We start from the raw sequence: 16,519 nt of genomic DNA, 5'->3' as shown, positions 1-16,519 counted from the left end.
GTTTCTAGTTGTTGTACATTTTTAGAGAGCTAAGAAAACGGTTATGTTTTTAAAATAATCTGCAAGACAAGTTTCATAATTATTTCTTTTTGTTTTTAAGGCATTGTGTAGATTTCCGTCTCGCATTTTTAAATTTGGACCGATAATCATTGTTTTAATATTGATAAATAACCATTGTTTAATCGTTTTTGTAATTCAGTAGAAAAAATTAGATATAAATTATTACTTTTTTAAATATATTTTTGAAGTTGCATTTTCGACTTATTATGAAAAAAAAGCTAAAAAACGTAATACGAGGAAATATGGTTCACATTTTCATATTGCATATTGCATATTGGGGGTCGATAATAGCAAATAATCACCCCTATCACCTTCTAACGGGAATACGTCGAATAATCAATAACCCTATAATTAATATAATAACAAAGTTTAGTTCGTTATGCTTATATTTAGATGTTACTATTATCGAAAATCATCCATACCTAGAAAACATTCCAAATGTCTGAGCGACATCAAATATCAATTGACAAACGCAGAGCTTTCGATCAGCTGTCACGGTGTCCGACCGAAAGTTCGCTTCGTTTCTTCGAAATTGAACAAATCGTTACGATTGCAAGAAGCGATGCGTGAGGGACGTGGATCACACTGACTATATTTTGATTATTAATTTTGTTTATAACTTGTTTAAATTTCCAAGAATGTGTATTTTATTAACCTAAGCTTAGAGTTTGAATGATTGATGTTATTCGGCATAAGCTTCGACCAAGAATCTACTTTCGATCGGACAGTTGTTGTGAAGTTCTTGTCCTGTCTTGTTACATTTTCCTTATAACGATATGCAATTCCTAACTAGTCTAGTGTGTTTTATACGCGATACTGTGTTGTCATTATATATTATATTTTTATATTATTATTAGAATAAATATTTGAAAGTAAACAATATTTAAATTATTTCACTGCTTCGATAGTCAAGTGATTAGCTTGTAACGCTTTAAATTTGACGGTAATAGTAACAAATCTAAGATCAGACTTATAAAAATCAATTACCTAGATTGTTTTGTCGACAAACTCTCAGTAGCAGTCCGGAAATTTGGCATTATAATTTTAGAGGAAATACTTAGTCGATTTGGTACTTTTAATGGGATGAAGACAAAGCCAAAAATTATATTGACAACTAGCTGTGCCCGCGGATTTATCAACAGTTATTTCATTTTGTAACTATAAGTCTTATTGTTACTGAAATAAAATAAAATGTTATTGCTGGATATTTGGTTCAACAGATTCAGATTTTATCTATTACGAATCCATAAATTTATTTTAAAATAGTCACTGAGCCAGCAAAAAGTTAAAATAATTTTGAATAAAAATTACAATATTATATGAACCTACTAAAATAAAAATACAGATTCAAAAATATTTTATTATATCTGTATTTTTCATTTAATTTGAATGCGTCAAGAACGAATGAATGGTTAATTAACTTTGTTATAATCTGTGAATGAGAAAACGCTAGAAAATGAGTATGAGATTGAGTTGAACGACTACTGGAGAAGTGAGATACAAAAATTCCTCGTAGGTGCGTGTATGTAAAAGTGAATAAGTTTGCTTTATATTATTTGTGAGAGAAATCTAACGTAAATTATATTTTGCTGTTAATAAACGATAAGCAATTAATTAATGTTGAGTTAAAGTTAAATGTATTTTTCCCTTGTTTAAAGAGTTCAATTTAATAAAGATCTGCGTCTATCGCAAATATGGCCGTCCTGTAATGAATCGGTCAGTGATATTATAGTAATTTCACATAATGCAAAATTTAAAAATGGAGCTTCGTGTCGGTAATAAATACCGACTGGGCCGTAAAATCGGATCAGGATCATTTGGAGACATTTATTTAGGTAAGTTGAAAATGAAATAGTTGTAAACAAAGAAAGATGGTTACTATTGTAGGCCAGCTGCACTTTTTTTGTTTCGAAATAGCTGCAACTCCTTTCATGCTACATGATCATTAGATGACAAGGGTTTTGCCTACGAAACGAGAATTTCATATAATTCACAGATATCGCTTATATTATTGTTTTTAATTTAATGATAACATGTGACTTGTTAAACCTCATCTCTATTACTATATGTCATTTATTATTGATTACGAATATGCATTATTGGATGTTATGTATTATAAAATATCCGACTAAATATTGGTATTTTAGTAGCGAAATCTTTTTAGGAATTATTCAAAATATATTAGATTCCCGACAAAAAGTAGCCATGACAGTAGAGACATAAATTTTAACCTAATTAAAAAAAATTGTTCTAAATGTTTCATGGAGAAACCACGTTCAAAACAGTATTTTTTTTTTACTTTAGCTTAAGTTGTGTTATGTGAATTGAATCTGACAGAATTATTTTGTTTATAGGAACAGATATCGTAACAAAAAAAGAAGTAGCCATCAAATTAGAATGCAAAAAGACAAGACATCCACAATTACACATAGAGAGTAAATTTTATAAACTTATGCAAGGAGGCAGTGAGTATATTATTATTTATACATTATTACATTGACATGAGATAACCTGTTCTATACTATAACTTAATAAATATTCTATTTTTCCAAACACATCACAAACAATGTCATTTATTTTCGAATTTATAATGAATATAATAAGCATTCAAAGACTTGAATCTTTTATACTCTCTAATTTTAGAATATACATTTGAAAATATGTATAGATAAAGATTTGTACATCAAAATAATATATTTTATGGTTAATTTAAAATCATTTCTTATTCATTTGACACAGTTGTGATGTTTATATTTAGTAAAAATAATTGATTTTGAATATGTATATACAACATGTAATTAAGTTACTTAAACAAACATTTCAATTTTTTTTTAATAGTTGGTATACCTGCAATAAAATGGTGTGGCTCAGAAGGAGACTACAATGTTATGGTAATGGAATTATTAGGTCCTTCCTTGGAAGATCTCTTCAACTTTTGTGCACGCCGTTTTTCCCTAAAGACTGTACTCTTTCTCGCTGATCAACTTATCAGTCGCATTGAGGACATTCATTATAGGAGCTTCATACATAGGTAATATTAACATATATTTCCCTATTGTGTAAATATTGTATGATTGGTTTTTAATAAATAAAAGGGCTTGGAAATGAAGCCCATAAGCCTTATATTATTTAGCAAGAGATAAGTTGATACTCATTTGTCTCTTTCTGTCATCATTGATTTGACCTTTGAAAGAAGATGAGCATTGTTTAACTAATCATTACTTAAACAAAATTTAGGTACAACCATTATTCTTCTTTAATGTTATACTTTAATTGTATTTTATATTGGTTTTTGGTTTATATTATTTTGAAAGCTTGTCTTAAAATAATTAATTATAAAAGTAATTTGTAAATTTCATTTCTACTTTTTATGATTTATATTATTTAATCAAATAATATGCAATTCAACCATATGCAATCTAGCTGCATCATCTATAACATTCAAACATCTATGAGTTGATAATAATGTTCATGGCAATTCATGTTTATACTTAATGCAGGTCATTCTACAGGTTAAAGATAACAACTACAATTATGTCTGTCAAGTTGGCAGCATTTAGTTCTACTGATTGTGCTTCATAGAAAGATTTTCTCAATTGATTAGATATCTATTTAACCATAATGTATAGTAAACATGAATAATGGCATACTGATACAATTTGTTTATTGTGAGATTTCTATGAAGATGTGAATGTTTATTTTTTTTTAATAATGAAATTAATTTGTATTTCAGAGATATTAAACCAGACAACTTTTTAATGGGTCTCGGGAAGAAAGGGAATATAGTATACATTATAGATTTTGGATTAGCAAAGAAGTACAAAGACTCTCGCACTAACCAACATATACCATATAGAGAAAATAAAAACTTGACTGGTGAGTTCAATAATAGGTTAAGCTATGATTGTTTTGGTTTGACGTTCCACCTGTTGGCATGTTTGTCTCAGTATACATTTCTTAACATTTGTTTCATATCCTTGCCATTTAAACCAGTTTTAATGTGATTTAATTATAATTAATAAATTAGTCATATTAGTTACTCATAAATTGAGAATGAGTATGTCAGGTCTGAACCTTATTACAATGTACTGATAGATATGAATACGAATATACACAAGTTTATCTTAAGTTATTCTATAGAACTATTGCTTTTTGAAAACATAATGGCAAAGTTTGCTGCTGGTGTTGCTGCGCTTGATATTTGACTTGTATTAGTTTGTGATTACATATTATTTAATAATTCATTTTTTGACTGAAAGTATTGTATATATAGACATAAGTTACTGCCATGGCGAGTTTCATAGGCAGTAGGTACCATTTTACAGCTTAAAAAGTTTTTTTTATCGATGTTTGTATTTATAAAATTTCCATATTTTATCATAAACTCATTAGGAAACAATATAATAATCAGTTGTTTATTTACTTGATGTTCATATGACACATTTTATACATGATGAGAGGAATAGACCACGGATTCAAATGTAGGTAATGACCAAGGAGTGTTCATGTACTTATTTTATAATTAATCTTATGCAAAAGGAATGAATGAAATCTGGGAAAGGAAAACATCACACAACTTCTTCTTAGGAAGAAGGTTGTTTCACTAATGAATAGTGGGATAAAACCTGTTACGTAACCTGTGTTACTATACTTTTATTTGATATTGGTTTTTGAAAAACATTAAATGGTACCACTAAAACTAACTCATCTCCATTTGTTCTAGGCACAGCAAGATATGCATCAATTAACACTCACTTAGGCATTGAACAATCTCGACGCGATGACTTGGAGTCTCTCGGATATGTCCTCATGTACTTCAATCGCGGTAGTTTGCCCTGGCAAGGTCTTAAAGCGGCAACTAAACGTCAGAAGTACGAAAGGATATCTGAGAAGAAATTATCGACACCATTTGACGAGTTATGCAAAGTAAGTTCTATATAATTTTGACTTTTGAAGATGACACATATGCAACTTTTGTTCAGGTGCTTATTTAGTTTTAAGAATGAATCTCGCACTCAGTGAAACAATAACACCGCTGTTTGTATAAGCCATTGGATTACATTTGTATATTAATTTATATATATTAAATAAGAAAATGATAAAATTGTGGTCGTGAAATATATTTGCATTATTTATGGATTTTCATAAATAATACATTTATCATTTACTTATAGTAATAAATAATATTATACATTATGGCTAATGGTAAAACTGCTTTTTTATAGGACTTTATCAAATTTTGGCTGTAATTATCTAAAATTATCTTCATACATTTAAAGATTAATAATGATGTCCTCCAGACCGAAATGGAGGCTTTTCTCAAGGGAGAGTACGCAATTGTGCACGAATGCAATTCTATATCTTCTTTCGACCGAAGAGAGTTTAGGCGCTTAACTATTGGCTTTACGTGTTTTTGAAGCGCGTGAGTGTAAACACTGAGCTTACGAACTCCGGGCTGCTATTGGAAAGATCCTCTCACTTCTATGGCTTGAGGCAGGACCTCGAAATCTACAGCAATGAACCTCGTTACTAAAGCAACCATGCATTTTGAACAAGATAAGGAATATCTAGATTAAATATAATCCACTTTTAAACTGATTACAATGGCAAATATGATATGTCGATGTCGTATGCATAATTATATTTCGCTTTCTAGAACCACCCGACCGAGTTCCAGCTGTACCTGAAGTACTGCCGGCGACTGCGCTTCGAAGAGCGACCCGACTACGGCCACTTACGCCAACTATTCCGCGCACTTTTCCACCGACAAAGATTCACTTACGATTTCGTTTACGACTGGAACATGCTAAAGTTTGGTACGTAGTCTTTGATATTTCATCACACTACTGGATTTCGCTTGCGGCTGAATTAACGCTTCAACATCAAGTGACGGAACTAGAGGCGAGAACGTGGTACTGCTTGACTCCTAAATTCTACAAATACTATAATTAATCTTAAACATTGTCCGATAGTAATGGTCGCAACATCAAAAAATATTTCCGAATACATCACTTGTAAACACAGGAGTAAACTGTGTATATTTTTAATAAATGTAAAAATGAATTCAAATAAACGATTAAATTTATATCACCTGTGGCTAACTAGAGTACTAATTTATTTTTTCAATTGTTTTTTGCGTTCATTTTAAATAGCTGTGCGTGTTAATGGGCAAATTATTCTTTTAATTAGTAAAACAGGCAATTTTGTGTCAAATGATGTAGTTAAGGTAGAGTTCAAGCATACAAATTACACAAAACGAATCAATTGATGTGGTGACTGATAGATGCGTGTTATCATACAGTTGTAAACAAAGCTTTGTTACGATAATGGATAAAATGATATTGACTAAACAGTTGAGTGTCGGTAAATTAATATATGAAAAGTAACGCTAGGTATTTAAAGTAGGGTATTAGATTTGACTTAAACCAAATTATCGCAAATAACCTATGCTATAGCAAAAGAGTCCTTTCATCGTCAATGCAATAATAAAAAACACCACTTTTTTATTTGTTAAAATTTAAAAATAACTTTGAAAGCCAATATTTTATAAATGATATTGACTTATAATAAAAACATTTGGGAAATGTCTCATTTAAAATGCAATTTAAAAACTTAAATTACCTAATTAAAAATAGACCTTAAAAAAAACAAGAAATAAGAACTAAATAATTAATTATAATACTGACAAAATATATGTATGCTAAAAATATTTTATATATTACTAAATTCTAGGATAATAAAAACCCAGTTTTTGGCATATAATAATTTGATATTAGGTTTTTTTTATTTATGTTTTACTCATTTATGTTTAAAACAGAAAACTGCATGTTCCTTTTATTTATTCAAATAGAAAACATGACATTTTGATATCTTCATTTGAAGTGTTTTCCATTACTTCACGCAGACTAATAAACTATAGAAATTATGAGGGTGTGACTGTAGGTATACGAATTTGTGAAAAGATACTAATTTGACCACGGAACCATAAAATGCTTATATTTTATAAAAAAAAAGTCTTAATAGTTTAAATTTTGAGTTCTGTGACAATTTATACGGAGTACGTTACAATTTTTGTTTTCTATTTGTAATTAAATTTTACAGGACTCCCGCGTGTATATGTACATCCAATCGACCGCAATCAGACAAGACGTCAGGATCAAAAACAGGAACCAGTAAGCAGTATGTATCCTGCACATTTGATGCAGAACGTTATTTATTAGTTTAGTTCAATGGGTTCCGTAGTCAAATTCGTTTAATGTCCGCCCGCGTAGCCGTCACGCCTTCATACTTTATAGATTATCATGTGTATCCTTTAAATGTAGATTTATTTATTTTTTTTTCAGTCTCCAGGTGCTGTTAATAGGTTTTTCAGTCTTCTGTCATTTGAGGTCGCTTAGGTGATTTATATATCCATGCTTAACTTATATTATTAAAATTATAAACCAAAAACTGAATCAAAACTCATTCGAAATTATTACGGCAAATGTATACCGTATAAGAGACGGTATACCGTCATCGTTCACTCGTGTACAAACAAAATCTTACAGTCGCCATACAAATATTATTGTTCTGTGTAATTTGTATTACGGAACCCCCTCTATTTTGCCTGTAATAGATTTGTCTGAATTATTTTAGTATATAATTGAAACGTAAAACGAAATAGTAGTGGTGGGAACGGTGAATTAACGCCTGCAAGTAACACATCTATTAAATATATTTTATTCGAAACCTTACATTAATGCGTATTAGCATTAATTCCGTTTCAGGCAATAACTACTAATGCCATTGATACTGATTTTTGATATTATAATAAATAAACATTCAGGGGTATAGTTTCAAGACATAAACTCTAGTATAGTATGCCATTCATTGAATCTTATAATTTTTGAGTTGATTATAAATGCTCATATAAGGCGCCTAAACTAAATCAAATAAAAAATAAAGTATGTACGATTTGTAAATCTCGCGAAAGCAATATTCAATCTTTTACATATATATATAAATATATACAGTAACAATTTATATATAAATGAAATAAACGCATATATTAATTTATTCAAATATAAAATTAAATAAACCAATATGTTTGAATAAACGCGGTAAGATTTTTTGCCATAATACGATCGGGATCACTTGGGTCCAATAGATTTGTATACTATCTGATCTCAATCTTTAGATCTCAATATTTATTTGTTAAAAACTTAACTTTACCCGTGTGAACTCGAACTAAGATCGGGAAGGATATCTACTATTAGGGTTTCGTACCCAAAGGTTAAAACGGGACCCTTTTACTGTTCGTCTGTCTGGTACCAGGCTGTATCTCGAATCGTGATAGTTAGACACTTGAAATTACTACAGATGATGTATTTCTAATGCCGCTATATTTATGTATTAACTTATAATTCTTATCTCCTTATATATATATATATATATGTTTTAATCAATCTTATCTTAGTAAATATAAACATAAGTAAACAAATGATATAAATTTATTGATTGCAATGAACCAAGTCCAATCAAGTTAATTCATAAGCTTTTGAATGGATTAGATATTAATATTAATGTTCTAAAATTGATAATCGATGGAATGCAACGTGAATAAATACTTGAATAACTATAATAGAATGTTCTCAACTCGTATCGAGTTGCGTCTGTTATAAACAAATAATAAGTATGTCTGTTATAAATATAAAGTACGCGAAAACATATTTACTTAAAATAACATATTTTTTATGCAAACGAACGTTCAAGAAAAAAGGAAACGGACCAATAAGTATTTAATAGGATAAACGTTGAATTTCCGCACAATTTTTTTTTTCGTAATTGGTATAATTTTTTATTAGGTCGTAAGTTCTACTTCTTCACAAATAATATTAAGTTTGTTTTATGGATTTTTTTTTTCTATAGGCCCGAGATATACAATATCGACCATAAAAAGTATTATACATACATAAAAAATAAATATTCGTTGTCTAATAATTTAATCGAGAAAATTGATCGCTGCTGTAATATTTTGCAATTTTGTTAACGTTTTGCCCATCATACGTACTACAGATCACATATTGTATACGCGTACGTCTACTTAAACTAAAAACAAAACAAATAAACAATAACAAATACATAGATTTATTTGCTATTAAAATATAAAGATAAAATTGCCCTCTATAGACATAAGCTTGGCTTTATAACAACAATTAACAAAAACGCTCAGTGGATGATGAATGTCCGTAGCGTATGTCCGTCAATGATTATACCTCTTATATATACGAAAATTGATCCAAAAGTAATGATAACAACATTGGCCTAAAAAAATTAAAAATATTTAATGTTAAAAATATATACATATAAATACACCGTCATATTTTAGAATTGAACTTAATATTCCTTCGAATACGACTAGTCAGGAGTTACCTCGAAGATGGAGAAAACCAAATCAGAGCTGTAATGATAAACCTGAAAAAATGTCCATGATCATGGTGGAAAAATAGTCGTAAATTTTTCTTGTTTATAAATTATACGGAAGATGCTGGGTCTGACCACCCACAGAGGACCAGTATCGTGAAAAACGACATTAAGGTCGAAGTTATAATGTTAAGTAACCGTAGAGATTACAGAGTTGACAGGGAAATGGGAGTTGTAAGGTTAGAACAACGGAAAAAAGCCACTATGACAGCGTCTCACAACCACTAAATAAGTACAACAAAACTCCTTATTTTCAGTTTTCTCTTGAATAAGAATTCCTTAAACAAGTGGGGAATACGGCCAATATGAATTAAATGACAAAATTTTAATAATAGATATTACCACATCCAGGCAGTACCTTCTAACTATTCATGTTGAAGGCACGTTCAGATGTTTGTGGAAACTTAAATGCAAACTAAGCATATACTTATTGCTATTCTAAGAAATATAGTTTACAAAGTTTGCTACATTAACATTTATTATAAGTACTGGCACTGTTAGCGCAAAGTTTGAGAACTTGCAATGGCTACGGGATCGTTTTCACTCAACAAGTAGACTCAGCCGAGTGGGCTCTGCCGATTCCGATTTGTCGCTGGCGGCAGTTTCTGTTATAAGAGGGCTCGTACGGTTCTCTCTGATAACGAAAAACCAGGAACATTCAAACATGTTATTTGTCATAGCCAACAAGCACTACGAAAAGTACCTACCGGCCAAGCCCAGGGCGTACCATGTGGAAGTGTTTGACTTGGAGTTTTATCTCAATAATACAACGCATACACAAGAGCTATGGTATAATGTTATTAAAATGTTGAATATCATTATCATTACTTTTGGATCACATGTACATTCAGCTCTATGAGTTTCACGACCGCAATGTTTCTATTTATCCTTGAAAAGTATAAAGCTTTATTGTACTCGCAGAGTTATGATAATATATACTTAAATCCGTAGGACAGACGCGCTTCGACTATATTTAGAGCTAAAGTGTTAGAATGTATATGCCGTATTAGCCGCTTTCACGAGACTTTTAAAGGATTGTGAGCCAAATATTTAACAAAATATACCTCTAAGAATCCTAAATGAACATTACTGATATTCCACAAATTATTTATTAAAAATGCATGTTTTTAACAATGTCTACGATTCAGTGTGATTTGAACACTGCTTTACGTATAAAAATGAGTTGTAAGTTATTTCTGTAAACACTACATAATAGAGAAGTTTGCCTTCTTTAGAATGTATTGATAAGAAAAACATATTCCTATATTATTTTTGTGAAAAAAAGGAATGAAAACTGAGCTAAATGCACAATATTAAGCTTCAAACTTCGTATTATTAAAACTACATCGTCAACCGAATACTTATGCAATTATAAATTTTAAGTCTTCGATTAAAAAAAATAATTATAATTTTAAATTAAAATTACGATTAATTATTATTTTAAATTATCTATCTACATTGCAACACAAAGCCCAATTTACGGTTACTATGAGTTCGGTGTTAAAATCGATTTTAATAATTTACTCAATTTAATAATTTTCTATACAATTGGAAATAAAACCCATAGAAAATATATACGGAATAAATAATGTAATAGCATCATGATGCTTATATCGATTGGCTTGGCTAGAGGTGATTATATACGCAAACGCAGTTATACGCACAACAAGCCTAAAAATGACAATTTGAAAAGCGGCAATTGGAATAAGTGCCCCAAAATTGATTTCTTTATTTTCTATTTTCAAATAGGTTTATTCAAGAGTAAATACATCATTTTAAATCATTTCTAGTCTATACATTTTAATGCGTAGGTTAGACGCATATTTTCTAAAATAATAAATCCAAGCAAATATTGTAACGTCATTTGCGCACACACCCGCCATGAGTTTGAGAGAATCTCAAACTCACGGCGAGGGCAAACAGAGGACATTGTTCCCGCCACGACAGACCTGGAAATCTTTTCTCGATTATTGATATGTTCGTTTTTATGATTCGGCCACTAAAAAGCGACACCTGCACGTAGACGGCCGCTCTCGGCCTGTGGTACAAGTTGTGTAACGGGATGCTCGGTCCGCAGCGCCGGCGGCGGGCGCGGCGAGCGCGGCGGGCGCGGCGGGCGCGGCGCCGGCGGGCGCGGCGGTGGCGGCGGTGTCGGAGCGGCGGTGAGCACGCCGCTCGCCGCGGACTCGCCATCCTCGCCTCTCGCGACGGCGCGCCCAGGCCGCGGCGCAGACGCCGCTCTCACAGGAATTGAAGCGATCGAGTCCCCGAATGCATGTTCAGTGTTAAACTAAGGATAAATTTTGTACGCATTCATTTTAACGTTCATATATTGTAAATTATTCTTAGACGAATCGACTGGCCGGACCCGTTTCCGCGACGTCTCGTTCCGATGTGACTCGTTTAAGCGTAGCTAGCTGTTAGGCCTATCCGTACGTCTATTGTACTTTATGCTCAGTTATATTTAGATGTTAAGGAACTTGAAATATATGAACGAGAGTAGCGTGTTTGTCGTCGATTCGACTAGTGTACTATAAAAGTGTAGCTCGAGAGAGTAGTTCGGACGCGTCGCGCGACGCACATGTGCTGTGACATGTGACTACCGACGAAAGCATTTATTGAGAAAATCTTGACTCTTAAAGTGGTCTTATCCGTTACTTTGCATCCGATAAATTATGATTGTTCTTAAAGCCAATTCAAGAAGTGCTGTATAATATTGCAAGAAAACATTTTAATTACTAAAATCATTCTCTTTATAAACGATCGGTCGTACGACTTAAAATTGCTACTCCTTAGTTATCTTCTGTTTTGAGATGGGAGTTCATGTGCAATATGGTTAATTTTCTTTAAATCTTGTCTTCCATTTTCTTATTGACGAATACTAATATAGTTCTCGAGTTGTCTAAATTTATGTTAACTTGAAAAAAAGCATGTAAATCATTTGACACGTCCAGCCACTGCCATAGGTTTAAATTAGGTAAGTTTTTGGAAAAAATAGTCATTTTCTTTTAGATTCATAATGGAGTTTGCTTTTATTTTGTGGAAGACAATGTTGTTTAGTACTCTTTGATTGGCTGTATTCTAGCTTAAACAGGAACACATTCCTAATACAAACCTCTACATCTTAACTAAATAACTTTGATCTCATGTGAATTACCAAAATCTTTCACTTATGTAACTTATTTCGTAAGCTGCATGCATAATATTAAGGGTAGATTATCAGACAAATACAATTACAAAGCAACCAAAATGTATGACAAATGTGTTGATGACATTTCAATTAATAATTACATTACGTTTGTCGACAATTATTATTATGACAAAGTGGTTATCATTAGATTTGTAGTTGTTTGTAAGATATTCACCCTCCATACATGCGTCGGTAATCCCAATACCATATCATAATATTTTATCTGAGGTGGATCTAAAGGTTTATTCCATCTTTTGATTTTAAGTACAATGTTTCGTTACAATTGGTAATAAGAATGAACCGTAAAATTACTTTTGCTACAATACTTTATCATTCTTTGTAATTATTTTTCTACAACTGTTCTATACAAACCAAATACTTCATTGAAAATTAAAATGTTTGATCAATTTCATTTATACCGAGTGACATAACTATGTCATATTTTTAATAACTTCTGACTGTTATTTATTGTATTACTAAAAATTTAATCATTTATCACATGTATATACATAGCAAATAAATGGTTAGATAAATTATATACGGTATTATTATCAGGATCATTTAAAATTAAAATAATATTTTATATATTCGGCATTGTTGTATAAGTTCAAAAGACGGTGTTTGTATATTGATGATTTACAAAATCTTTGCTTAATCTATTTAGTTAATTTCATGACGATATAATATATAGCTTAGGTTTTTGTATTATAAAGCGAAAAATGTAAAGAAAATATAATTTTCATTTTTATTAAGAAAGAGTTGTACTGGATTAATCCCAAATTGTGATCTATGATTTTTAACTTATTCCAAACACACTACTAATTGCCTTTACTCTTTTATAATCTGTGGCAATATGATTGTGTAATAATATAAGTCGACAGTTTCTCAGATTGGATGTGTGCAAAGAATCATAAGATTTAAATCATCCATCTCTAATATGACTGAGAATTAGGTTCAATTTTATGTAAATATAATATTAAAGTTAGTATTTTGTTAAATGATTGGATTTACGAAGCAGGATAATACGTCCTGTTTTTAAGATATTCCATAAGGTTTTAGTTGTTTAATAAAGTTCGCATATATAGTAATTTGTTTGAAATAGCACATCGAACGATTAATTGTGTTGTGAATCATATTCTAGCGAGCTATATCGTCTACTGTCGACGCTACGGAATATGTCTGCCACTTCTAACTTTGGTAATTGTAAGTTTAGTCATCAGTATTTTTAGCATTTTTTTGTTCTGAGTTTCCTAACTTGCGTTCGAATTTAAATCACATTAAATAATAAAAATCATTTTTTGTTTGTATCCATCCAGCCGGGCGCCAATTATTCAGTATTGGCATATTTAAGTGTGAGCGCTGTTTAATAAATAATAATTAGGATGTTATTAATACCCAAATATATTTTAATGATATTGTTTACTAATACTTATAGACACGTTTATTTAGACAGGTTAAGATTAAACATCCCATCGGGGGAAATGATATTTGTGCTGACGGCAAGGACTCTCATTGGTGATGAAGTCTCTTTGAGTTAGAGTTGGCGCGGCCACCAGCCACGTGGCGGGAGTACAGCGGGCGATCTCGCGTGTTAGTGAGTGCGTGTTCTCGATCTAGTGAGAAGTGCTGTACAGTGCATTTCAGCGAACGGTTCCCGACGCGACAAGGTCATGACTTTCACTAAGTGTCCGCTCGGATAGACAAAAGACTCTTATCGACTTAATTTTGTATATAATTATTGTAACACTGATGTCTAAGTAGTAAGGTACTTAGTTAAATCAGGTACACTGTTTTTTACAATATTCTAGATAAATAAATATTATATTAATATTACGTAACTGTTCTGTAATATCTTAATTGCTCCCGTTGTTTCCGTAGCTGAGCGTCGTGTACAGCTTTATACTGATTAACTCCTCAAATGGTCTTAGACATCAGTGATCCGGAGACTATTGCAAAAGGAGGGAACGAATCAGTAGACGTAGGATAAGAGAATTAGACAATGAAAGCTTTTAATGGATTTAATAAATTCTAAATTTAAGGGTAAGGGAAGTGTTCCCTCCATTTTGAATATATTATACTAATATGTGAAATGTAATAGATCTTGTATCTCAATGATGTTTGATTTACGTTATGTGGTCGTGTTTCTTTACGCAATCTGTATATGCTGGCCCATGTAGCTTAGCATATTAATATGCTTTTATTACATAAATTTATTATGCTTGCATTGTTTTCTACGTCCAGTATGTATTGATTCCTTTGGCACAATAAACTGAATAAAATAAACATTTGAAATTGTATTTATTTATTAAACTATTATGTTGCAAGAAAACCTCCATCCACAGGCAGTTGAACGCCAGTGATCATATTAGCTTTATCGCTGAGAAGAAACACGATTGCGTTCACCGCTTCTTGTACTTCACCGAATCTGTCAACATCGTAGGCATATCAATTAAGTATAGTGAGATGTAAATAAATTATAATTTGTGTACATATTTGTCTCACCTTCCCAAAGGTATTTTTGTAAGCATAGCTTGGGCTTTTTGGGGATCCGCCCATGCTCGTCTGCCCAGTTCCGTCAGGATTACCGTGGGGTTAATTGCATTAACTCTTATGCCGTATGATCCCAGCTCTAAAGCCATAACTTGTGTCATAGAATCTACGGCACCCTTAGATGCAGAATAAGCCAAGTGATCTTTTATTGCTGCCTGTTGATTATATTGTAGCATTATTTATTATTAAAAATATATATATATTCACTTTTAAGAGAATGCTTCATATTTACTTACGGGTTAATTTGTAAATTACATTCAGAACAATTCTAGTAAGATGATTATAACGGTGCGATTATATTATTAACAAACAAATATCGTTGATGATTGGATATGATGGACTTAATAAAATAGTAAGTAAATATAGTATAACAATGCTATAAGTTATTGTCTATAAGATTCATTTACTCAAATATTGCTTACTTTTGATGTTTGAGATGATACATTAACTATAGACCCCTTTATACCATTTTCTATCATCTTTTTTGATACAATTTGGCTGACGTTAAGAATAGCTTTGACATTAACAGTCATAGTTCTGGAATTAAGACAATTTCATTGTAATAATATTCTTTGATGCTTCATATCATACTTTATAAAATATATTTACTTACTCATCAAAAACATTTGGGGAGCATTCCAAAAATGGTTCATTGTTTATAAAACCTGCACAGTTAACTAAGGCGTGGAAAATGCCAAGGGAATCAACCAATTGTCGTGTTTTGTCCCAGTCTCGGAGGTCAACGCACGCTATTTCTATGGAAGGGTATTCGTTTTTCATTGCTTCTAAATTATCTGCTTGATGCGACAACGCGACAACTTTGGCACCTAATCGCCATAACTCTAAAACTGTTCCTTTTCCGATTCCTGTTTAATGATTAAATAAAAAGCTTATCAATAAAATAGTAGTAATTTTTATTGATGTATATGCAATTATATACAGGTTTGTGCAAAAAGCATTTATTTTATAATATGAGTGTTAAGAAATAAGTAGATTGAAAATCGTAAATTATAACCAACATGATGATGTACAGTTAGATACTATTTTAAATCTTACCTTGACATCCTCCAGTAACTAATATTCTTTTTCCTTCAAAATATTTGTTCATCTTTAATACTTTCCTTACAAAATAATATCATCTACTTATATCTATTTCTTTTATCTTCGTTTCGGTTAAATATACTTATCTGTAACCACTGACCTCAAACGTATATAAAAGTTAAGCTCCGGCGCGATAAGCATATATATATAGCGTAA

The 16,519-nt window shown here is 31.3% G+C and overlaps 2 protein-coding genes across 6 annotated transcripts; one reads left to right on the top strand and one right to left on the bottom strand.

The window, feature by feature from the left end:
- Positions 1-1,492: 1,492 nt before the first annotated feature.
- On the top strand, positions 1,493-14,997 carry LOC113395076 (casein kinase I). 5 transcript variants are annotated; one of them, XM_064215872.1, is made up of 9 exons: positions 1,493-1,576; positions 1,719-1,895; positions 2,415-2,525; positions 2,899-3,091; positions 3,794-3,936; positions 4,784-4,986; positions 5,717-5,876; positions 7,162-7,239; positions 11,600-14,997. In XM_064215872.1, the coding sequence occupies exons 2-9, from the start codon at positions 1,805-1,807 to the stop codon at positions 11,686-11,688; spliced, it is 1,068 nt and encodes a 355-aa protein (XP_064071942.1). In that variant the 5' UTR covers positions 1,493-1,576; positions 1,719-1,804; the 3' UTR covers positions 11,689-14,997. The 5 variants fall into 5 exon arrangements, 4 of the variants coding, with proteins under 4 accessions (XP_064071942.1, XP_064071941.1, XP_064071943.1 ...); XR_010309232.1 differs by having other exon boundaries at positions 1,535-1,895; positions 11,600-13,915; positions 14,162-14,997; XM_064215871.1 differs by having other exon boundaries at positions 1,535-1,895.
- LOC113400518 (L-xylulose reductase-like) lies at positions 14,994-16,496 on the bottom strand. The gene is made up of 5 exons (XM_026640106.2): positions 16,319-16,496; positions 15,876-16,128; positions 15,685-15,799; positions 15,215-15,417; positions 14,994-15,137 (listed from the first exon to the last, which is right to left on the bottom strand). Exons 1-5 carry the CDS (start codon positions 16,368-16,370, stop codon positions 15,026-15,028), a joined length of 735 nt encoding a protein of 244 aa, XP_026495891.1. The 5' UTR covers positions 16,371-16,496; the 3' UTR covers positions 14,994-15,025.
- Positions 16,497-16,519: the final 23 nt, after the last annotated feature.

This window comes from Vanessa tameamea, chromosome 9, assembly GCF_037043105.1.
Source record: "Vanessa tameamea isolate UH-Manoa-2023 chromosome 9, ilVanTame1 primary haplotype, whole genome shotgun sequence".
In the NCBI taxonomy this organism is placed as follows: domain Eukaryota; kingdom Metazoa; phylum Arthropoda; class Insecta; order Lepidoptera; family Nymphalidae; genus Vanessa; species Vanessa tameamea.
This window is presented reverse-complemented; position numbering and strand designations above follow the sequence as displayed.